The 25,683-nt window shown below is 36.5% G+C and overlaps 1 protein-coding gene across 1 annotated transcript in view; it reads right to left on the minus strand.

Moving 5' to 3' along the window:
• LOC111259700 (intracellular coagulation inhibitor 3) overlaps positions 1-25,683 on the minus strand; it is a 49,032-nt gene continuing 23,349 nt past the window's right edge. Inside the window, exons 2-9 of the mRNA XM_022831887.2 lie at positions 16,111-16,345; positions 12,992-13,132; positions 12,593-12,639; positions 10,747-10,872; positions 8,268-8,444; positions 5,888-5,989; positions 3,512-3,748; positions 1-1,832 (exon numbers count right to left, since the gene is read on the minus strand). Of these exons, the coding sequence (XP_022687622.1) occupies positions 1,617-1,832; positions 3,512-3,748; positions 5,888-5,989; positions 8,268-8,444; positions 10,747-10,872; positions 12,593-12,639; positions 12,992-13,132; positions 16,111-16,345 (1,281 nt within the window). The 3' untranslated portion in view covers positions 1-1,616. The remainder of the gene's footprint in view (positions 1,833-3,511; positions 3,749-5,887; positions 5,990-8,267; positions 8,445-10,746; positions 10,873-12,592; positions 12,640-12,991; positions 13,133-16,110; positions 16,346-25,683) is intronic.

The following is a 25,683-nucleotide window of genomic DNA, read 5'->3' on the forward strand; positions in this document are numbered from 1 at the left end:
TTGAGAAGTTAAAGTTTAGGCCAATAATTTATTTACATACCTAATAAATTTATGATTTAACTTTGCTTGTTAGCCGATTTTACGCCCAAGCCAATGTGCTGCCTTTACAATAACGTCGTATGAAATGCTTTTTACGAAAATCAAATTTTTGCGGACTCTGCAAGGTCTGAAAAATTAAAGAGTTTTCAGGTATAATCCCGTTTAAACTTTAATACTTCTTTCACGATGCGTTTAATATTCACGTTTAATATATTGAGCAATCGTTAAAAAAAACTGTCGCCTTAAAAGAAACACAACCTTTTTTTATAAATCAACATTTTTACACATCTTTAAATTAAACTTTATCAGCCCCCCAGAAATTACAGCTGTTCGCCACTGAGTCAGAACACAATGTAAAGAAGATATTTTCACTACGTAAATGTGCTTGAAATTTTTCCGGCATTTTAAGTGCAATAATTTGTAAACATATGTATAAAACCCCAGAAGTATCATTAAAGCGTATAACAGTATTTCCCACAATCAAATCACATACAATGTGCATGATTCCGAAAATTCCAACTTTAATTGCATGTAAATGTCGAACTTATTTAACACACAGCTAGAATTGTCACATATTCATATAGAAAATCGCATGGTTGTAACTAGAGGTTACGATAAAAGTTCAAACTTAAAATAGTAAGTAGTTCCTCTGGCAATATCCGGACCCAATACAAAGGGTATTATTATTTGGACACCATTGGCGGCAGCTCGGGTTGACTACCGCAATGCTGAACGGCGCGTTCGCATTGTATGATTATCAGTCACTCTTATCAGATGATTTCGATAAAACTTACATGTACCGTAGGAATAATATACCTGATGTGTACGCGCCTAATAATATACCTAATGTAATATCAACAATGGGATTTATATTTTATACTTTTGAATGTGATCTATTTAAGGTCTTTTTATTTAGCAAAAATCGTGCTCAGGAATATGTTATTACTTTGCGTAAGGCTGTATATTACGTTTGTATTAATGGCTTTCGAAACTATTAAACCATATAAAGCGCATGGGAATGCCCGATGAAGCAAGCTCAAGTACAAATTGCTAAAATTGAGTCCATGTGTTTCTCATTAGTACAGATCTCGCATGTCTGCCTCAGCTCGTCTCGGAATCTTGCATCGCATACGCGCCTAGCTTGCGCCTTGGGTTTTACTTGTCTACGTTGTCCGTTCAAGCAATAGACAATATAGTAAGGGAGCCAACAGTTATCCGCTATTTCTTTTCTGCACGACCCTTACGAGCGGTAAACATTAAATAATGAATCTTCCCAAGGAATCCGTGACAAATGAAAATATGAAACATCCATAAATATCATAATATGGGTTTTTTAAAAACGTCCGTCTATGAATCAATCTTAGTTTCATTAAGCAGTTTATATCGTTACACATGGATTGTACTCTATTTTGGACTATTCCGTTGCTTGAGTATCCAACCTTTATCAGAATTATGGATGTCTTGCAAGCTTAGAAAGGGTAAATATGTTCGCTCCTGCACTGTTCACGTTCTACTTATTTTTAGGCTTATTTTTAACAAGCTAAAGCTTGTTAAACAATGGATTGCTTAGTAGTTGACTAAAACCGCACTATTCTTCCAGAAAACACGATCACGTTCGTTGGCGCGTGGACGACATAGAATAGAAAAGGATGCAATACACGGAATTTTAACGGAATCTCCGAATTTGTACTGCCGCTTCCATTTAAGTTGTATAGAAGATCGTTGCCAGTTCCAGTGGCCGTCTTCACAGCCAATCCATCTTCATCCATTCGAAACTTAACTTTATGCAATACCTGTAAACATGGTATGGATGATTTAAATGTAATAACCACCAATTTGCTATTTTGTTTTCGGCAGTGGAAAATTTAAAATGCTCATCTCAAACATGTGTTGCCTACGTCGCCAGCTGAGACTGGTTTGCCATTGCTTTGGTTAGAGGATCATCATGTATATATGATGTTAAGCGTATGTTATGTAGCGTTTGTAGGTAACGCTATGTTATGATAAAATAATGCACAAATATAGCACTTAGTACGCGGTATAGGGAAAACGCTTGACGTTCTATTAGATCAAGGACGTGCTTGCCTTACAATATTCATGCACTAGTTTTCTAGGACTTGTCATGCGTTTATTATCATTATTTATACAAATACTAGAATCGGGATGCAATAATAGAAAATTCACCAAGTACACTGAACACATATACTTTCAGCGCCATAATTTTCATAGACAGGGTTGATGCAAATAAATTACTGCAAAGATCACAGTGTGTGACCCTACTGATTTTCTCAAACATAACGGCTTAGAAATAGGGCCACTTCCATTTTGCCATTTATCGTTATAGCGAACCAGGTTCAATACCTTATATCGCCAAGAATGTATAATTGTTAAGCGAATATTGCCCATACCTAGCTAATAAGACATACCAAGATATATTTTCCTGGCTAGCGTAAAATCAGTGGATAAAAACTTTCAATCGTGTATTGTAGTTCTATACTTTTTTGGCCAGCCTATCGGCATACGTATATATTCGTTACACAATTACAAAATTTGATTTGTTACGGGAATGAAGCTAGAACTCGTGTATACTTAAATGTTTTTTTATGCTGTCCAGCCAAAACCTTAGTATTTTTTACACACCCGCTTAACTTTGGCCACTTTAGCAATATAGTTCCGTGGTAAACATGTCTGGAACCCGATTCAAACGGGTTAGATCGCTTATTGCTAGATAATGCATTTTGCACTTGCATGATATTTACCGTGTCATTTAGTTGTAATTCGGCCACATTTTAGATAATTCCATCTTCGTTTTGTTTACATGTGTGCCGGTGGCTGTTTGATGAAGTTCTGTAGTACAACATGAAGTCTGTCGAGCTTTAGGCCAATATTAATGGATAAAAGCACATGTCTATATAGAAGCCCTGCTTTCTACATACTTCTACATCTATACCGTATATTTGGTCTAAAATAAGATATCAGTTTTGAAGTATTTATATTAACAAACACTTTGCAGATATGCATTTTTTGATAAAGTCGTTAACGAAACGCATGCTGCCGTGTGAGTTGTCTACCCTTCCAGGTTTTTGCCTATTGGGTATCGAAATTACTAAAAACTAAGAGCTCTTCCTTTCTTCTTTTAAGTCTGTTGCCATCTACTAAGGAGATGTCACTTTAAAATATATGCACCAGATTCGAAAAAATAGCTTCGATTCTCATAATATGAAAGACACACCCGCGATTAAAGGAAGAAGCAACTAGAGACTTCGCAAATAGTAAAAGTCGATTGAGGCATACAGGCTCGATTAAAAATGACTTCAAATCGATTTCTACAAGTTGCCTAAATAACGAGTACAGAAGTCTACGAAGGAATTGGGGAATTCGACCCGTATAGCCCTGAATATATTTCCCATTTATATACATTTACAAATTTCAAACACGAAATACTTTCTAGTTATGAGAGCTTAATTCTTACCTTTGAAATTGTCATTTCGGGTCCATCAATTTCAGAGATTCTCGAGAAATCTGCATCAAACTGAGAGAAAGCCTCAATCATCCCTGATTTTAAAAGGGCCTCCTGCATGTTGTACGACGCCTCTATCTCGAATTTAGGAAGATGGATGTCGACTGTGGCAAATGTTGCGTTCTTAAACCCATTGAAGAGATCCGTCGGTGAAATCTGGGATTCTAATCGGTCTAATGACTCGGAATCCTGTAATAGGTTAACAGAAATATTTTAGAAAATTTTTACAAGTCTTAAGAAAAATGATTTCTTTTACTTTATAAATTTGGAATCCATTTCGAGTAATAGCATAATGGTAATAATTCTAACTCTATCTGGCTACAAAGCTTTTCATGTCATTGCTGCAGTATCTCGGGCTGCCAAGCTCATGGTCAAAAAATTCAGGGCGAGATTTTTTCAATAGGGACGAAATGTTATGCATTAATCAATGGAAAAGTTCAGTTCGTAGGTTTTCCTAATAGCAGCAATCATTTCTCTATATCTGGCCTTGACAGTTATCCGGCTCTTCCAATCAATGCAGTCAGACATGAATAATTAACTTTTAACGAGCCGAAAAATCGGCTAATAAATTGATGAACACAACTGGTTGCTCTCTTATTCCGAAATTCTATAAGGACGAGAGGTTTTTGTTTGACACATTTTTCTAAGGCTTACCATTTACTGCTTTACCCAATTTACCAAACCCTACTTGAGGTTTACCTATGTGCTTATGAGAGGTGATAGATTATATCAACGTTTTCAGTTAATTGACAACTATAATCGCGTCCCGTTTTTCAATCGTAGAAATACTAATACGTAATGCGTGTTTTCTATATTTTTGACTATTTATGAAACCCAAATTCACGCTTGTTCCTTATTTCTCTCATAGTAAATGCTATCTTATACTCTAATAATTTAAAATAAATAAAATATAAGCGAGTTTTTCAAGAAGGACCCACAGCGAATTAACAATCATGGTCTGGAAAGAAAGTTCTCACGCTTTAAAAAAAACTTTTTCCACTTCCTCTCACTTATTGTTTATTTCTGATAGACCATTCGAAAGCGTCCTTCCTGTAATGCTATTATTTTGAGGATGCAATTTCAACTCATTTTTCTCAACAATTTTTCAAAGATAGATGTTTCAGGTAGGAAAAAGTGCATAAGCTTTAACACGTTCTGTCCTGGGGATTTCGTCTAGACTCAAATGCGAACCAAAACGACCCGAAGCAGCTCCTTTGTACAGTAAAGACGTTATCACTAAACGAACTGCACGAAAGTAATTTGTAGGGTTTGAGAACGGCACCCAGGGTATAGAGGACGCCCCTGTTCCCGTTAACCGTCTGAATTTAGTAGCGAACATTTGAAGGCACTTTCCAAGGATTACGACTGGCAAACAGTTGCTAAGAAGATGTTAACTGGTGGACCGCCTGTAGACACACGACTGTCGTTAACAACCTTAAGTTTTTGGGGATTTACACAGAAACTTATGTAGAAGAAAGTTTGGGAAAGCGAAGAATCCGGTATAACACTACATGTCATTATCTCGCCCGACACCGGGCGATCACATTGACCAACTTTTGCATAGAATTGTTACCAATAATCAGATGTAGGGTCCTTGCCTCAACACGAACTAGAGCTGGGAATATGTAGTTTGACGAAATAAGTTAAGGTTTAAAGTCCAACCAGATCTTCATCCAAAAAAAGCTTATGCCCTGCGTTTGATAAAACTGCGAGGACCTGATTCACTATTAATTGCTTCCTATGAATTAGATAGTTGCTCAGTATGTTTATTTGATCCAATTGCATTAAGTCAGTTAGGCGATTAAACGGAAAAGACCTACCAAATGAGGTAGGTTGTTTTGTTCCATAACCGCGTAAGACCATACACGACAAACATCATCAAGGCAATCCGCCTAAACGTTAAATAAAAGGTTTTATTGCATTTTCCATAGTCTCTGGATCTTACGCCAATGGATTTTCATTTTTTCCGTTCACTGAGCAATCACCTTTTCAACACGAGTCGGGAGCTGACGAGACTGTTGAAGACTTCGAGACGGAACTTGCTATCTTTGGCAAGTAGCATGCACTACTTATTAAAAAGATAAAAGAAAGTCATAAATAGTCGGAACATACCTAACATAGTAACCTATTAACTAAGATATAAAAAAAATGTGTTTTCTATTTGGCAAACAAAGCACATATAACAACATAATATATAGTAGAGGCTACAAAGAGATCCACGTCACCAATTATTCCTTAAATGTATGTATATAGTTGGCGTAAATACATGATACAATATATGTAAAGTTTATAATCGTTTTCGTGGTTATACGTGGATTCCATCAATACCTTCGGCAGAACAAGGAGCATAGTGGCGTTTCTACCGTAGCTGAGCTTCAGCATTGTAGCATTCAACCGCTTTAGATCAATAAGCGTTGCATTGGCCTCTGTCTGCAATAGAATTTTAAACAATAGCATATTAAATAAGTATATTTTGAAAGACGTATTGTTAACAGGGCCAATTTTAACGAGAGTACACCTCAGCTTGATAGGAATGGGTATATGTGTGTATATATCAAGTGAAACGAAGACATCGTTGTTTTACATACAATTCTACATACAATATTGTTAACAAAGATTTTAGAAAAGGGTGGGCGCATTGTAGTTCTTTTTACCATTAAACAAGGTACCAGTAAAAGCCGGCTCCGCACTACACAGCAGAATGTCTACGGTGGACATCTGCTGTGAATCTATCATAAACAAATCTTTGACCTATTTGACAATAACTGTAAAGCATCGTCTTCCCTAGCCACAGTCACAAATCTTTTTAGGAAAAAGCATTTTCCTTTCAGTTTGTTAATTGGCCAGCCTTTTTACACGAGAGCATTAGTGACCCATATAGTTTCAATTCGGGTCCGTACAACTCCGGCCTGTAGACTAACGACATAAATGTCTTCAATTGATATTTTCTATAGAACTAAGTCTCTAAGATGCCCGTTTCAATCATGTTACAAATGAGTCTTCGACGAATATGCTGTTATGATTTTCTTTTCCTTATCGTGGCACCAATTATTCTCAACGATAGTACTAAGCAAATGTTTTTCCATCTAGTCCATCCCTCGTGTATTGCAATGAAGTAAATGCGATGTATTAGAAAAAAATGTGAAACATCCAACGTAAACTAAAAAAGCTTGGAGATAAATAAACGTGCTTTCACGGGTTTAGCATGCATACACATCGATTTCATGTTAATTCAACTAAGTTTTATATTAAACGTCTCCAAAAACAAGTGCGCACTCGTTTATGGTCCCAAAGGATTATTTTCATGAGAAGCTTCACTGTGATTCAAGCAGTTTCAGCTTCTTACGTCACGCAAATTTTCATATGAACATGATGAAAAGGCCTACGTACAAATGACACTGCACAGCCCAAACTGTCCAGCACCAACAACTAACTTCATTTCCATTCGCGAAGACCTGTCATCCAATTCTCTAACGTTTCATTTCAATTTAATTTTTAGTGATTTACCGTTGAACTGATTCCAAATCACTCATCATTCGCACCCTAGTCGCGTGTCACTCAGCGACATATCTGAGCAGTTTCACTTCTTTTTCATTGGCGTCGCTGGTGGTATAAGGCTCGCCACGCCTCTGTAAGCTTTTCTGGTCAAATCGTTAGTTTTTCTTTCTTGTCTACAATGGGTAACCTCTAACATTCTAAACAGACCCTCCTGACAAGGATCTGGAACGGTACTTTTAAATGTCTAAGTGAGTCCCTTCAATTTCTGCATGCGCTGACCATCGATAGCGGCATACCATAATCTAAAGATTAGCAAGTAGTTAGCCTGTGGCAGTAGAGAAAAGAGTAGAAGGGCTGTTTCGAAACCTATTAAAAATCAGCAAGGAATCGAATCTTCCCACCAAGAAAAGATTTATGCATATTGAACCTAGCCGTCGTCCAGTGATAACGTTCCTCTCTACCAACTTGTAGGTTACGGAAGAAAGCTCAGCTTTAAACTAGAAGTTATCCGCACATGATTAAACGCAATTCTACGCTACTGCCTCGAATCATTGATAATTGCATCGCAACACCGGCTGATCCCCTTTCCAACCAACAATTTAAAGACTCGCAAACTTGTCGCATCAAATAGGTACAGGCAGCTAGTCCACAGGTTTTTATTTGCCTATCTCAATTTTCATTCAGTACTTATAATATCTTGAAACCATAAATGCCATCTGTGTAAACAGTAGTCATCTAGTCAACTGCAAAAGCCTAAGTAGCCAGTCTGATACTTCCGCTACTAATGGGCTTTGCGCTCCCACTATCCAGAACCAACGATAAAAAATTTACTACACAAACATTACACTTCTACATTAGCGCGCAAACAACACTTTCAGAATGGTATCGTCGGACTAATGCGTATTACTCCCTTTTACTAGGGTCAGTCTGCCGTTCATTGGCATGTTCGGGCATATCTTCCCTTTGCTTCTACCGGCGTCAGTGATGGTCTTAGGCTGCGTACTTTACAGCTTTTCTGTAAGCCTTTCGAACCGTTCCCCTTCTTGTCGACCACGACTGATTTACCTAGTTTTCAATAGGCTATAAATAAAACCATTTTAGAATACAGACATATTTAATTTTTGAGGATAATCTGTGATATATCTTTCTGCAAATTTCGAGTATTTGGAGTCAAAGTTAAGCATTACCCCAGCACCAATGATGGACTAACCTTGTGCATGACTGAAACATTTTTAGCTGTTACGCCAAAGTTGAGGAATTGGCCCCTGTATGTGTTACTCGGCTGAAACGCGTCGCTCCAAAAGCCACGGAAATAGACAACTGATACGGAAACAAGCCGCGTGTTGTTTTGCACAATTGGGCGCCGTAGGAAAGACGAGACTAGACCCTATCAGAAAAACAAGCATTAAATAATTATTAAAGCCATAGCTTAACGAGTACTTTTTTTTTATATGATCATGCGCAGTATGTGAAATACGTGTTTGTTATAGTTCAATTGGCTTGCAACTTATGTAGGCGACGTGAATTGTGCGAGAAAATAACATTATTAAGCAAAGAAGAAGTACAATTAGGTAGGCGGTAATGAAGCCAAAATCTGCGTTTATTTAGAAAACATCACATTTACTTTAAGCGACAAAGATAAAACAGTGGTTAAGAGAGTAAATCGACCATAGTAAACAGTATACTATACGTTTAGAGGAAACGTGCAAAAGTAACGCATGTGATTTGAAAAATAGTATTGTTGATGATCATTTGGAATACGTCTTCAGTCTGACAAATGGTATAATCATGATAGCTCAAATTCAATGAAATCAAATGACGGACTCGGTCAATGTGGATCAACTTAAAATGGGCAAAACCACTTGCTGCTAATTCTGATTAATATTCCTTTTTGTTTTAATTTAACAGAATTAAATTAGTGACAAAAGGTTCTCGTACCTGGTTTTTCGAAAGGACAGCTCTTTAAGGGGTGGTGACCACGTACTTGTGAAAAATACTTCAAATGCTGTTACACTGAAGTAAGTGAGAAAATAAAGTTGTAACAGGCGTGCATAGTCAGGATTGCCTAATTTATATTGTATGGGGATATAAGGTTATCGCTAGCAGCAGTGCAGTTTGAAATGAACAAAGTAGAAAAAAATTATTGACATTGTTAGCACGACTGACGATTTTAATTTAATGTCGATAAATAACAAGAATATACAGTTATCTAGCGAACGTACCAAAGAAGGTGCATTGATATTTTTTTTTTTCGCTATGAACGGATTAATATAACTTATAAATCAAAGGAGAAGAGTGTCTTATCGTCTCGTTTCGAACGGTTAGATTTTTCGATTCGAACGTGATCGATAATCTTGTTATCGCAGATCCGCTGATTTGATGAGACCACTAATCTATTCGACTCGTGCTCAGACAAGATTAAATCGTTAATTTCCAACGAGCATATTATTAAAGAATGAGTAAGTTTCGAGCTTTACATTACACTGAATATCAGAACAGCGGAATATACACACAGTAGAACTTTAGTTTCCGGTATTTCAAACATCCTTCAACAATGATATTGTACCAAAAGTATTTGAGGAAAAAACTATAAGGTCTGTTGTTGGAATACTTTAAAAGCAATGCCGATAACTAGCCAGCTGCTTAAAGCCTTGTTCCCTCCATTCTGTTAAAAAAAATATTGACTGGTTATATTGTCAGCCGATTGGAGTTGAAATAATGTCAGACGGTGCCCAATGATCATAAGAGCGTCCTTATAAATTATCGTAGAAACCTTTACCGTGTCAATTTTCACCGTTTTAGAGCGCGGGGAAAATCACAGACGGCTTATTAACAGAATGACAATGCTTGAAAGAGATTATTTGTCACAGAAATAAATTCAACTTCATATTCAAGGTTGCAATTATTGCCTAAAAACTGGCTGCATATTGTCTGTTTTTTTCACTGTGTATTTCGAATGTGTCAAAAAAGCTAATTCAGTGTTTACTCGAAAAGATTTGTGTTGAATTTGAAGAAAATCTAGTAACGTATGGCCTGTTCATTTAAGAGACCGCAAAGAAAGTCATCAAGCGCGTGAAGCGAAGGTTGTTATGAAGTGTAGAATTTTCTTGCAGTGTATAAATTTATGCTTTACAGAGAAACTGAAGCCGTATAAAATGACTGACGATATTTAACTGTATTACGTAACGATATGTGTAACGATAGTATGACACTTAGAGACAACAGTTACAACAGAAGCGGTCAATCAAAGGAGGTCGTACAAAAGAACGAATCAATCATAGCAGGTAGCCTATGGCTTAAGGCAACACGTATATAGTCTTATTCATATATTTTTAATGAAGGAGTCTAAGATTAAACATTTATTTGAAATTTATTGAAATATTTTGAAGCTAAGACCAGTACGATGTAGTGCGTGCCAGTAGGGTGAAGAAGCGTGTAGAACAATGGGTTATACGCAAAAATCCATATAAATATTAAAAAAATAAATAAAACAGTTACAAACCAGATATTCCAATCAAATCCTATTCGTTTGATATATTTTTCTTTAGAAAAAATTAAACGATTAAGCCCAGAGATGTATATCAAATAGGTGTTTTTATAAGTGGATGCTTACGAAAACATTGGTGTATATACGAATTGCGGTTGAGAAAGATTCGCTTATATACATATCTAACAATGCATGTAGATACCTTCGTAGAGTTTCGCACCCAGATGTTTACGGCATTTTTCGCCTCAGTGGGCTGAGAAGTGAAATTGACTACTTCCGCATGGCCACGAAACTGGCGAGACACTACCGCAACATAATCTGGGTTAACCTGTAACGCATTTGCATATTAGAAACAAAGTAAAAGGTCACGTTGTTTCATTAATGATAGGTCATTAAGCTTGTCAATATATACTAATTATTGAGGGGTTATCTTTTTATTAGGAGATTATTGTCAATGCACCCAATCGTTTGGTAAAAGCTAAAGTGATTTTTATCTTTATTAGATTTTCTGATTTTAGATAGATATTTAATGAAAGAAAACATTATATCTTAATACTAAGCACTTTTAAAATTATCATATATGCTGTACTAACTCGCGCGCAATTGGAAATGGATAGATTCGAAAAGAGAAAAAATTGCACACGTAATAATCCAGACATGTCGTGGCTTGGAAGGCTTCTGATGTAGAGGTCTAGGCGTTTAGATGTACACCCATTCAAAGATAATAACGCATAAGACATCTTACTTAAATATGTACTTATGACTATAAAAAAAAAGAAAAATAATTCGATTACCTAACAATAATAGCCATGCAAAAGTCATCTAGATGTCTAACAGATCTTTAAAAAAAATAATTAGATCATTGCATTCAGGGGCCTTTCGAAATCTGAATAGGAAAAGAGAAAAAAAATATTTATAGACACTGGTAAATATTCACATCATTAGCAGAGTAGTAACGGTGGTAGATGTAAAGAAAGACGAAATCTAGAACGAATCATAGCAAGTTGTGGAAAAATGAAGTGAAAAATACAGGTAGTAGAGGCTAATGTTTTTAGCTGATTTAATGGTCAAAAAGACATTGTGGTAAGTGCTATAATAATTATTTCGCCACTTATGAAGGAGAAAGTCAGTGATTTCAACCTCTGCAAATACATTTTTTATGTACGAGGTGGGTTAAAAGGATCTCGACCATTTTCACGTTATAATTCTAACCGCGTACCGTTGTAGCGGATGGCAACTTGTACAGCTTTAAAAAAGTCTGTGTTCTTGATCGCGAAAGCGCTGGAGTAAGACGGCGGAGTCGCCGTTGTGAAAGATGTTCGTACTGGGCACACTAAGCCAAGATAAGAGCTTTGTGGTTACTTCAAGAATATGGTTACGTATTGGACGTCGCTACACGGTTATAACAAAAGGGCTAGTACGCATTTTAGAAAATAAGAGAATAACTTAAAAGCTCTAAATCCAAATAAAAAGGTTCAAAATACCAATTCATAACGATTCGGGCGGTCTCAACGAACAAATTAGAGTTAACTTAGAAGACGACCGTTTACTGGCTACCTGATTCACCAAAAGCATCTACTGATATATAACAAAAAACCAAACAGTGATAATTTTTAGACAGGTAGATAATTATGCAAGCTGACATCGGATAAGATCAAATTCTACTTAATCACCCTACAAAAATTCAAACAAGCCAAAGGAAGAAACACAAGAGGCGCTTGCTACTGAAGCGGCTGAGTTGTATATACCGAAGGGGAAGAACAACTCCAGCCAATTGCCCCGTTATCGTTCTTCCCAACTGAGGGTCCTTCTTTTCCAAAACAACAACTTTAATTTTTTGTTCCTCCTGTATATATATACATTTTTAAAGGCGAAACGTTTTTAGTCGAATCAAACTTTTTCTCGGTAGATTCTTCGAATATTACATAGCTTTCCGGCTTTAGAATCCTTTTAAACACTGCTATGGGAAAGATAGAGGTACACGCGTTTCGTCCACCGTACCGTTATGAAAATAATAAGGATATTTTTTTAACCATGAGCGAACCTACCTCATGCGCTTCAAGGAAAACCGCTTCGCTCCCAACCATAGTATAGCCTACAACAGAAAATATTGAAATTCAGTTTTATTCAGGTAGAGTTTAGATACTGACGGTGCATGTTCACCGCACCTGGACGCACACTGTGAAAACTGCCTTGTAATCTCACTAGACTACCTTCTTGAAAAGGTAAAACAAATTCTTTGACCATCATTCAATTCACATTACTTCTATAAATGCACGGATATTATATTATGGGACTGTCTGTGGTTATTCTGTTCCTTTATATTTCTTTTTTTATTTGGTTGGTTATTTTTTGGTGATCATAGAGACTAGTGAGGATGCGTACGTTGTGTTGTCCCGTGAAGTAGTTCCACATTATAATTTACGCTTGTGATTTAAAGGCCTTACCAGGGTCAGTGAACTTAACATCATCGATTAAGTATTCGAATCCTTTGGCAACGTCTTCTTCCTGAAGATTCGTAGAAACGTATTGAAGCGCTGCAGCCATTTTACGTGCTGTGCTAGGACCAGCACCGACATAGAGCATACCTGATTAATATAGTAAATTGGCAATATTTTTGGTTAAAATTCTTCACATTGCAGCTCACGATTATTTCAATGTTCTCAAATATACTCTACTTCACAGTAAATCATAACACATCTTATTTTAAACAACTTTGAAAACCTTTGGTTCCCTGAATTATGCATTTCTGCAATATTTTCGTTATGCTTTTGTGCACCCTAGTACAAATAGTCCATGCACGTCCTCCTTTCGCCAAACGCAGTTTTCTAATAGGCATGTGATGAATTCGGTCAGAATGAAAACAAGTTCTGGATCTATGAAAAAATCGTACAAAATGTAGTTTTCGATCTTCCGTGTGCCTGAATATCTCCATACGGAGTTTTATAGCTAAACTAAATAAAGTTGTAAACAAATATTGACGCGTTGCGTGTTCACATACGTTTCCCTAGAAATTTTCAAACATTCTTGTCAATCAATTACCGTTTCATCAAATTGACAATATATTTAAAATATACATAAAGTAAGCATATACATGAGCAGGTATATTTAACGTAATAAAAAATTTGCTTAAAAATATGACATCTTTCATTGCGTATTTTGCTCTTTGAAGTACATCCTACGAGATAAAAGAACATCGTTTACGAAAATAGTTCAAAACTAGCGTAACTGTTCAGCGTGATGTTCAGATTCGACAAAATTAACTAAAGATACTAAGATAAACTAACAAAAATCCTTGCGGTAATAAAATAGATCTATAAGTGGCCTAAATGGATCAAATACGGCATTCATATACTTCGCGCTGCAACTCCATTATTCTTATAAACATACGTACAAGGTAACGATCAAGCCATAAGCGTAAATTCAATTTTATTCGTTTTTCTCATATTTTTATTCATAGGTTTGTACGAAAGCGATAACGTTACTAATATAATTTTTCGGATTTTACTCGGCAATTGTTTGTTGGTATTATTATTAGTAGTATATATCATAAGCATTTTATATTTATGATTTCATGCTACTTATTTCATAACTTAACTTCTGCTACTAGAAAAAAATAGTTTTATGCTCAGAACCACCGTCAAATAAGTTCCATAAAATGGATAGGCCCTAGAACGAAACAAATATGTCTTTAAAGCTACTTTCGACGTGCTGTTGTTGCTTTTAGTAAAACAAAGGGCACAGCAAAGGACGTAGTGACTACTAGTACTATTTTTGTTAGAACAAGTTCCTTCGTTAACGTTCACTTCCTTAATGATACTCGATATTCTTATATATTATCGTATACTAACTTCTACATAGGGAAACAGAGGATGTTTCTTCAATCTCTAAATTTCTCCAGGTTAGTGTGTAAAGCGAAAACCGGACGAATTCGACAAGGCGCTGAGTCAGTATATCAAGTATACCGATCATGATCATATAGAGTGACGCAAAGACTATAGGTTGTTCTATTGGTTGTTCTATGTAACGTGTATATTGTTTCAACATTCGCTGGAGTTGCGCTATATATATATATATATATATATATATATATACTTAACGAAGCTAAGTTTGTAGGCTAATAAATTTGAAATCTAAAGAATCCAAGACTAAAATGTTTAGACAACATCTGTCATTGTAAGCACTCGATTAGCCGATAGAATATATCGTTTATAATCGTTAGCTGACGTATTCATTGATGCTAAGTATTTCAACATGAAAATTTTCTCAGTTGGCTGTGCAAGTACAGTGGAAGTTGCGGGCTCAAATCCGATGTAATACGGTAGACTAGGAGGCAAAATTATACCAAATAAATAACATTCGAGGCGCTCCATCGTTAAGTCGCCACGATTAGATATCACAGTGGTTCAATCTATACGGGTAATAGCAATGTGTAAGGATTATTTTTTTTTATAGTTTTTATAGGTTTTTCTTTAAAAACGAAAAGATGATTTCCGAAAAATATTTTAAAGATTACTGTAAAGACTATGGTTTAACTCCGTGCTGTAATAATTTTTATTTAGGTATCACGTTAGAACAAGTATGGCTATTGTGGCCTGGTCATGCATTATGTCTACGTTGAGCACGATAGTTACCGATGACTGTAAACTTTGAAACTCTGTCAAATCTGTAATGATAATAACAAATAATTATATCCAACAGTCCGCACTGAAGATATTTCCTGCAATAAATCTAGATATTAGGAACTCTCCTTAGACATGGTAGGCTAGAGTTTTAACTGAAAGTAGGATTCATTTGTTGATTTTAACTGACACATGAAGGGGGTTTTTTGACACTTGATTTGCGATATAGGAAGTGTGTGCTCCTTCGTTAAGTAGTCTAAGTGAGACGTAAGACAGAGGGCCTATAAAGTGAACAGCGTCGTTGTTTTTTGCCTATAAAGAGAGTAGCTTAAATTGAACGTAACTTCTTTCCCCCAAAAATGTTGTTTTAATATTTAACATTTAAAAACGGTCCACAAAGTAAACAGTTCAGGATCCCGAAAAATGAATAAAAGCAGGCCTGACTTTTCGTTTTGATAAAAGCACTCGAATACACTGAGCTCATGTTTCGAATTAGATTGCGAATTATATTGTGGCAATATTACAGCGCATGATATAGAGAATAGATGCGATATAAAAGATAGCATACTCAAAATGGACTGGCGATCTCGTTTTGTCTTTTGCGATAGCTATGAGATCCTATAATCATCTTGTAGTAAAGTGTGCGGTATTTGTCCTTGAATAAAGGAAGCCGACAACAAAAATTTCCAAAAAAAAATCGACCAAGTCGATTTAATGCGCCGTCCTCTTTATAAACACTGCGTTTTAAATTGGGTTGAAAAGTTAGAAAGCAGAGTTCTTTTATCGAGTTAAGCGAATTCTCTAAAAGTAACCTACGCTATGGTAATCGTTTTTGAGATTGTGTAATAGAAATACACAAACATAACTTATTGTGGTATAGGATTTGCATGCATAGAAACGTCAAAATTATCTATAAGAACTAAAAATCGACTAAGGATGTTAACCGAGAGCTGTAGACAAACAGAATGGTGACAAAACGATGTTTTTGTTTGCTGGTAACAGGCGCATGATGTTGAGTGCGAAATTATTATTCGCAATCATCAGTTTTCGTTTGAGACGGCGAGCGTCCGTCGATTCAAAGCTGGCAGATGAACGGAGTCGAGCCGCGTCCAAAAATAGCATTATAAGGATGAGGCTCCATAGTGGCGATTGATATGTGGATGAACGCATGAGCCGCATCTGGAATTAACTTGAACAAGAGGAAAAGACATATAGAAAAAAGTGTAATCATTGTATCGTCTGTACACCGTCTCACTGGATGAAAATGAAATAGATTTCTTTTAATAAGTTTCAAAATATTAAAGTATAACGAAAGCGCTAGAACACAATTTTCCATCGAACTTTCAGGTTAGCTGCTGATAGAGTCAGATGTATTCGACGCGCTACAGTCAATCCTTTTTATTAAACTATCTCTTATTTTATTAAACTGCCCTCCTACACATTCGATTTAAATTTTTTGGCCAACGATTATCTTAAATTATATTCAATTTTTACTGCGAAAGAGACGACTGCATACGACCGTCAGACTTTATCTGATCTATTCGAAGTAATTCTACGGTCTCCTTCGGTAAACAATAATAAGTTACTGTCCGTTACAGTTATAGACAAGCTTTCCTTACTGCTTATAAAAACAATAAGCTCCTTATACGAACTTAAAGCGGGCACTATCGCACCATACAGGATAACCTTTATATGGAAAGATTTAACCGAAGTTCAACATCACAGATTTAACTTAGCACCGCTAATTTTATATTTAAGAAGAGAAGCAGAGCATATTAAATGAACTGTTAATTGCATGAAGTACTTTGAAGTAATAACGCGTTTGTCATAAACTGGATAGTAGACCAAAATAAAACTATCTTCTGGCTGATATGTGCAACTTAGTCTTTTTACGTGCAACATGCAGCTGTTTTAAAAAAGTCAGTCTGAAGTCTCAGAACACCACGAGCGAATCGAACCACAGTTCCATAAAGCACTCAGAAAAACCATTTCTAACCGTTTCGTCAATCTACAATTTAACCAAAGGTCTAACCCAATTTCACTTGCTTAGGTACCCCTACAGCGCAACACTTTTATTGAAGCCAACACTTTTAATACGTCCTTAAAGTACAGAATCTGACAAAGAACAGTCTTATATATTTACAGTTTACGATGGATATTTTTGTACAAAAGCAAAAGAAGAAGATTCGATTTGCTCGAAATTTCAACATGTCGCCAAAACGTTGAGTATAAGGCAAACGACAGCACAGGGCGCAGCTTTTTTCAGAAAACCGCGATCACCAGCGATGCATGAAGGTATACAGAGGACGAATCGCTACATTATGGTTGCTATAGGTAGTGCTTCCAGCGACTTCTAATATACACGCACCGTAGTCACGGAGCAACGTCATCTGTGCGGCAAATTGCATGACTAAGCACAGTCATGATTGACATTAAATCAGGGTACAGCCTCAACTGCGATATTATCCCTAACCTTATGGTAAACAATTAAGCTTGTTCCATCCGAACGGCATCGCCACATGAACGGAGGCAACCTAGGACCCCTGGGGGTGCAAAAAATCTGAGCACTTCAGGGTGTATCAGCCAACACGTTGTCATGTTTAGTGCAGCGGAGAAGAACCCACACTTAGCCAATATAAAAAATCGTAGTGGACACTTGCAGACACTTCTTCACCATTTTGACGAACGTACAACTAGGCGGGACCCTCTTCAAGGTAAACCTGCATCGGTAAGCCACTTTATGGTGCAAGTTGACTAGGTAACGTATATTCAAGTCCTTTTTCTGGCGGGGTATCGCTAACAGCTTTACCTTATTTCTACGTTTATTAAATGTTTTTGATAGGAAGATATTAAATCATTTTGAAGGGAACAAGTGCCATTGGAAGCTTAGATTTACACATTATCTGGTAATTGAAAACCCATTTGATAACTTGTTGCCATGAAGAAACCAACCGTAATCAGTTTTCTCTGAAGTATACTATCATCCAGATGCTAGAGATTGGCAAGCAAGGTGAGAGCATTATAATTCCGTTACCCGGCAGGCACCTAGTTTTTAATCTAACAGGTCTCCTACTTGAGTCTTTGCAACCGAACAAATGAATGGTTCCCAGTATAGCAGGTGAAAACAATTTTTCTATGATTGAATTGCTCAGTCAGAAATCAAAAGCGGTACTAAGTTAGCCTAAAATTAAAAAGGGTCCCTTTCATTACTCCCCCCCCCCCATCTTCCCATCGACTCTAAATAAAAGGGCTGTTCCAGATGGCAGCTCCCTAGACACATATCATAGAAACCGTAAACAAGCATGCTTATCACCGTTGGCAGTTCAACCTTCGACGTTGACAGATGATCACACACCTTCTGGTAATCTTTGAAATTGTATTAAAAAGTCACAAGAAAATGTACTTACGTAAGAAAACAGCTGAAGCAAAAACATAGGTAAACTGAAAAGCTAAAAAACACAGGTAAATCGCATAACAAATATCTCGAAACTATCTATCCCTTGTTTTTTTGGTACATTCTTTAAAATAATTCTGTATTTTTGCGAAAATAAATCAAAGTTCAAGATTGAACTTCTATGCGAAGAAACTGTCGACTCACGCAGAAATCAGACTGAAAAGATTTCAGTCAGCAGTTTTCATCCGAAAGTGGAAATTAAGTTCAATATAATTTGGCAAATGCTAAAATAAACATTTTCCACATGGCGTTTAGATTCAGTATAAATCAGGTGGAGCTTCGTGAAGAAACTACAGCGTCCTTACGGAGAAAAATTAAAAGCAAAGGGAGACAAACGGACATTGTTTGAAAATCCATTTTCTGTAACAAATAAAGCTCCAATTGAGCGAATTCTGCTTACAATGCTCCTAAAAATCATTGTATAAAAGACATTAAAAAAAAGCTTTCCCATGTCCAAATAACAACTACCTTGTTTGCACTATTTTGTTACAAGAATCAACTTGAGTGTGTTGCCTAGAACCATACAGAATAAAAATTGGTCAGGGTATTAGGATTAAAGAGGGGTACCTGGCATATATTATCTCAAATAATTTTTGACCCTTGATTACCTTCCTCTTATTGAATGTTTTATCTTGCAAAAATTACTAATACTTTTATTATAAACCGTGAGACTAAAGAAACTTACACCATCTACAAAGGAAGAAGGCAAAATTCTTATCTAAACACCTCTACACGTTTTTTATGGCTAATTTCCAGCAGCCTTCTTACTGTCTTCCACATCGACTGGTGACAATTTTCACAGAGTAGGTAGGAGAGGAAATCACAGAGATAAAGCCAATTCTGTGCTAGGCTAGAAGCATGGATTATTCATCACCTTCTGCTATTTTTCAATCTTAGTGATATTATCGGTTTTGTTGCACCCTTTCTTTGATAGACTTGTGCACAAATCTGGCACAGCAATACCAACTTATTCCTAGTAGGCCACTATTTACTGTGATTAAACCGACAACCGCGATTCTGCTCTTACGGACGTCGCTCGATCTTTCGGATATTAGCTTTGTTTTCCATTGCTCCTGTTTTGTGGCCCGAGTATTATTCCTGGTTGCCTTAGTTGATTCTCCGATTCGTTGCTCTGCTTTTATCTGTCAACTTCTCTTTCTTTCGGATTGTATCTGCTTTGCCCTCGACGCTCCTGTGTTGTGGTATTCTGAACGCGGAAGCAAACGGCTATTCTAGAGCTCTTGAACTGATTAAAGTTTCTCTGAACACACTTAAACCTATAAATCAATAGCCAGTACTACTTATCACCTAGTACTCTATGCAAATAGCAAACATTTTTCCGGGTAACCTTTCTTTATTTATTAAAGGCAAAGATTCCCATTTTAGGCTTTGCTTCATTCAATCTTACCATCGCTCTATTACAATACTTTCCAGCTTAGCATTTTAGTTATCTATTTGGGCCTTCTTATGCGTTAGTCTTATTTTTTCAATAAACGCAATGTCTTTAGTTAATCATTTAAACGTCCCCAGCACAACTGACACCGATTTCATCCATCAGTAACTATCACCAATCGTAGAGGTGCTTAAATAAAACAGCCTACTAGTATCCAATTTGCTGAATGAATGTATCATTCTCGTTTATTATCTGCTACATAAACTTCACGCACTCTAAGCTAGCATCCAGCCTAGGGATGGCTTGAAGTGTCTGCCATAAGCTAGCAGGCAGTTTGATAGAAACATTCACTATATTGAGTTGTGAATGCCGCAGTTAAACTTTGCATTTGCTAAGAGGTTTTTACCATGGTGACCGCCTATATATACATAGGTCGCTAATATTCTCGTTGAGGTTAGTGTACGTTATTCCTTGCGGGTACTAATATTATTAAGTAGACGAAAAATATCTGTTGGTTTTAGGTATTACTAGACGAAATATGCACCACTTTGATCGACGATCTTTTGGGTATTGTTGTGGTAGCACCATAATTCCATCATTGTAGAGCTTCCGTGGTTTCTGGGCGAAAATTTGTGAAAAGAGATTTTTGCATCTTTCCATTGAAACTAAAGGAACACCATTATGGGAGTTCTACAAGAGGTCGAAATAAATGACAGTCTGATGGTGCAAGGTGGGGGCTATACGGTGAATGTATTGAAATTTTCCGCTTAAGTTCTCTTGGTGTTTGCTGAATAGTTAAAAATGTGTCCGATCTACAATCTTTATGGCGGAAGGAGACTTTTAATGGCTTAATGTAATCCTGCTAGTTGTTGACAGTAGAGGTCCGAATCAACCGTTTTGATAGGTAGCAACAACCCTTAGTGCACAATTTCTTTCCAGTTTTACCAAATGCAGCAACACCTTTTTTAGCTTCAGTCTGGACCTTATCACAGACTGTGGAGCAACTTTTATTATTTGCACATTATTGTTCTACATAATCTATTTTTTATCATCCGTGATCAATCACTCTAGAAAGGGCTTACTTCGTCGGGCTTTTGTAGAATTTGGCAGATAGAAATAAAATCGTGTAAATTATTTTCCGTCAATTCATGTGGCGTCCAAACACCAAACTTTTCCTCTTAAAATTGTTTAAAACTGTTTGATGATGGATATTTAGTTTCCAGGCGATGCCTACTTACGTGTCGCTTTTGCTCAACTCCCGTAGTAATTATATGAACTTTTTCGTAACTTGTAGACCACTATGACGAGCATTTTTTGCATCAAAATTTTCGGAAAGAAAGCGATAGAACTATTTTTGGATTGCTTTTCCCGATACCGCATCTCAGCCATAACGAGCACACAGCTTTTGTGGGTTTGGGCAACATTTGTCCCTTTATCGCAATATATTTTTAAAATATAGCAATTTTTTTCAGAAACTGCAGTCATCTTCAAAGCAATCTATCTCAAGCGTGAATAAAGGCATTCCAACAAGTGTCATCTCAGCACGTCCGTTACTGTCAAACTTCGCCTTTTAAATGACACCAACAGTGACCCGACACAACTCATATTACTTGAAATATGTGATTGTGAAGCTATTTCCAATACCTTTCTGACAAACTAATATTCTACCGTGAATTGGAAGACGTTTGTGCTTTTTTTTTCACTGGCGATGCTGAATCGGCGGAAAACTCTGACGCTTCGAAAACGCGGTAGTGGCACTCGCCAATGGCTACGAAATTTTCCGACCTCTTTTTTTCGCTTATTAGCTGGCGCAAGTCGTCCACAGTAGTTCTAATGTCATGGCGTCAGCCGCTAAGTATTTTTACATTGTTTTGCGTTCTCTGGACCCATATGATTCAAGATAAGCTCTTAACTTGAGATTGTCAGCGATGCATGATGAAATTGTGACACAATGTGGAAAAGGTTTGATGCTATTCTTTGATTGTTTCAAACTGAGCTCAGTCTAAGACCTGCTAGTACCACCACCAATTTTTGCCAGTACCACTTACAAAGCTGTATTACTAAGCTGGTAAGTAGATTTTGGAAGAATCAAATTTATCATTTACTTTTCTGCTGTTTGGATGTTTCTGTTATACATCCAACTCGAAAGCGCTCTCTCTTTTTCGAAACGCTGTTATAACCTGATTTCCGGAATTTCATCTTTAGTTTGCTCTATAAATGTTTCTATGTATCTGATAAATAAATGGTAAATTTTCCTGGCGAAGGACATTTAGAACTGTTACATGTGATTAGAGGTTGCTTCTGTACGTTAATATGGAGCAAGAAAGAAATGGCTAGCTGCGGGAGCTTAAGCACAGAGTTAGGTCGAAAGTTTCTGATAAAACTTAACATAGACCTTAGTTAGAATATAATAAAATCCTGCACAATGACGACAAATATGTATAATAAGTCAGAGGTCTGAGTAAAGAAAGACCTCGATTTATAATACACAAAACAAATAACAGTATTTGTAATATTATATTTGGGTGTCACTTTAATGAACATAGGAAAGGTTTCTCTGATTACTACAGGTTTATTAACTATTGCTATTAAATTTAATTATACAACGCAACTCTAGACTAAATGATTAAATTTGATACAATAGGAAACATTTTCCTCCCTAGTTTTCGATAGCTCAAATGTACCTGCAGAGCTTTGTTTATACCTCCTAACATTCAGATAGTTTAATCTCAGATCTATCATACCATAGATGAAGTTTCATAACTTTGAATAGTAAACGACTAAACTAAAAAGAACAACTTAGATTTTATTAAACAAATGCATAAGGAAGTTCAACTCCAGTTTTGCTATGAGCACAATGTTATTAGGTTGTCTGTATGCGACCGAATTTAAGCAATTCAAAAACAGTTCAGAGTTGTTCTCTTTATAAAAATTAGTTGGATGCTAGTGCAGGAATCAAAATATATAACTATGCGTCCCAGAAATATCTATAGGAAAAAAAGATTTTTAAATGTAATACATTCGTCAAAAATATGATTAAATGTTTTCAGGAAAAATCAGGTGAACATTGTATTTCGTTTGGACATACAAATGAGGAAATGCACAATGTACGGAAAAAAGACGTAGCGGTGGCTCGATTACGTGACTGCATACGGCACTGTCGACCACTTGGTGAGAGTAAATTGAAACTTTCACTCTTTTCAATATAGCTTACAGCAGTATGGATAAGGTGCCCACAAATTATTCAAATTTAAATATACTTCATTAATTACTTACATGGCTTAAAACTTAAGCTGATAGCTGGTCATAAAAAAAGCTCTGCCCAAAAAACATCTTCAAAGATCATCAAACGTGTTAGGATATATCTATTACATTTCACCCAAAGGGGATGGATCTGTCATATGATTGAAATACATATTGAGCATCATAAAACTAATTTTAAGGTTTAAACGAAATTTAAAGTATCCCCATGTGTTGCTGGGCTATTTTCAGGTAATTTTGTTACTAAGTTGTCAGTTTGTATATAGCAGTCCGGCACTGCTCAGACCAGAATTGCCAACACGAGGCCGGTTCGCCAAAAGAGTAAGGGTAGCAATGTTTATTAAGATTGAAGCACCAAGACATATTGGATGTCCCCTTCTTAGGTTGTCCAATGATATTCGATGAAGCTATTAATAAAATTAGGATTAAGGATATCTCATTACTAGAGTTTAGCGAGATATGACTAACATTTTAATTCTTTTTCTGCTCTGTATATTATTTGAAGCATATATTCTGACATAGTAGAGTTCCTACATTGCAGTATGATGCCAAATGTAGTATTGCACAGAAATTTCAGAATGCACTACCGATCGTTGCTATATAGAATAAATGAGCAAAACGCGACAGGAAAATTATTGTTATTAATTCATTGACAAATGTAATCAATTAAATAATCCAGCCTTCGCCTTTATCCAACACTTTTATTTTAGTAATTATGATTTTTTAAAATGACTATAAGATATACATGTGGAAATTACTCATGTAGACGTTTCATAAGGCCTACTGTTGTGCTGCTTCGCTTATCTCTACGATAACTGGGTAGTTTTACTTTAGAAAACCTAGCTTTGTATATTTGTAGTTGACCTTCCTGGAAACCGTAATACTGTATAAATCATTTTTTTTCTACATAATAGGTTTGTGTAAGATCATACCTTTTCGTCTAAGTGCGAAGTTTTAATTCCCAACTTTACATAAGTTCTCCCTAGACAGAGAATGTTAATCCACTGTTTTATCCTTCGAACTCACTGACTTGAATTGGTATGTAACATTCTTTTAATCTGAATTCATAATGAAACACGCTGATTGAGCCACACATTCACTTTTGGCTGAATCGCACTTTTATTTAGCTGTAGTAAGCCAGAAAATTTCGTATTACGTTCTTGATTCTTACATGAGACTTGCCTTTCTTTTATCACTGCGGCTCAGTTATACGTTCCGGGACCGCGATTTGCAATACCTTATAAGCAGTAATTCAACACAGAAATAAATAGGCTAAGAGGCCTGGACGCCACACCGTTGAATTCAACGAAGTAGCTTATCCGTTAGTAATAGAAATTTCCAATAGTCATAGTGCTTACTTAATTTTACTTTTTTCTAAAAAGCATTATTAAAAATCGATTTTTAAAAACAGAGAATGAACATACTATAAGCACAACGGGACTGGTGAAAACAATTCGGCAAAATGCTGTGCTTTTTAAATATAAGAGAACTGATTATATTATCGGTGTCGGTTAGTTTGGAGAGGCTAAAGAATGGTATTTGGGGTAGTTCATGGTAGAGAGCAAACACGACTTGTATAGTTGAAACGACTGCCTCGGCCACTGACAACAAAATAAAGAATATACTTTTCCTACTGCAGTCACATCATCTAGAGATATTTGCTTGTTTCATGAATGATGCCGGACTGTGGGCGATGGCTTCGTTCATCTCTTCACCGTCCGTTTAACCGCAACCCTCGCCCAGACCTCACCCGCCTGACCAATGGCAATGTCAGCAGGTATCCAGTCGATCCACGGCAGATATCGCTAACGCTTTGACAGTGACAGCTTCGGGCAGTTATCAAAACGCGCCAGGTAGGAAACGAAGGCCTAAGTTACCAATAGAGAGATTTCGGACGATCTGCTCTTTGGCCGATAACGCTGCATAAAGCGTGCATATGTGAGTTCAATGGCGTTTCAAATGCTCATTATCTTAATCGATCCCTGTCTAAAATAGACATGCACTTGTGTATAAAATCCTCTATACTTTTGATTTTCTGGTCTGTTTGTTTACAATGTACAGCTTTACAATGCTCAGAATACTACGGGTCCTAAAAGCGTCACCATTACAGTGTTCACACTACTCGTCTAAGTGTGATATGAAGGAGTCAACCCAAGGTTAGAGGATGGTCAGATCATTTCAACGGGTGAAACGTTGAAACACAAACAGCAATTTCCGAAAGAAGTTCCCCTGTGAAGTTTTACCAATCCAAATTCCTATCATTCTAAGCCAAAATGTTGTTTTAAATTGAATTAAAGCGCACATTAATTAAAATATCGTTGATGCAGCAAGCACTGCAAACATACTCCAATACGAATATTTTCTGGCTCTCGATAATGATATCCGGGAATGTATGGATAAGCAACCATA

Source organism: Varroa jacobsoni, unplaced genomic scaffold (assembly GCF_002532875.2).
Source record: "Varroa jacobsoni isolate VJ856 unplaced genomic scaffold, vjacob_1.0 scaffold_358, whole genome shotgun sequence".
Classification (NCBI taxonomy): Eukaryota; Metazoa; Arthropoda; class Arachnida; order Mesostigmata; family Varroidae; genus Varroa; species Varroa jacobsoni.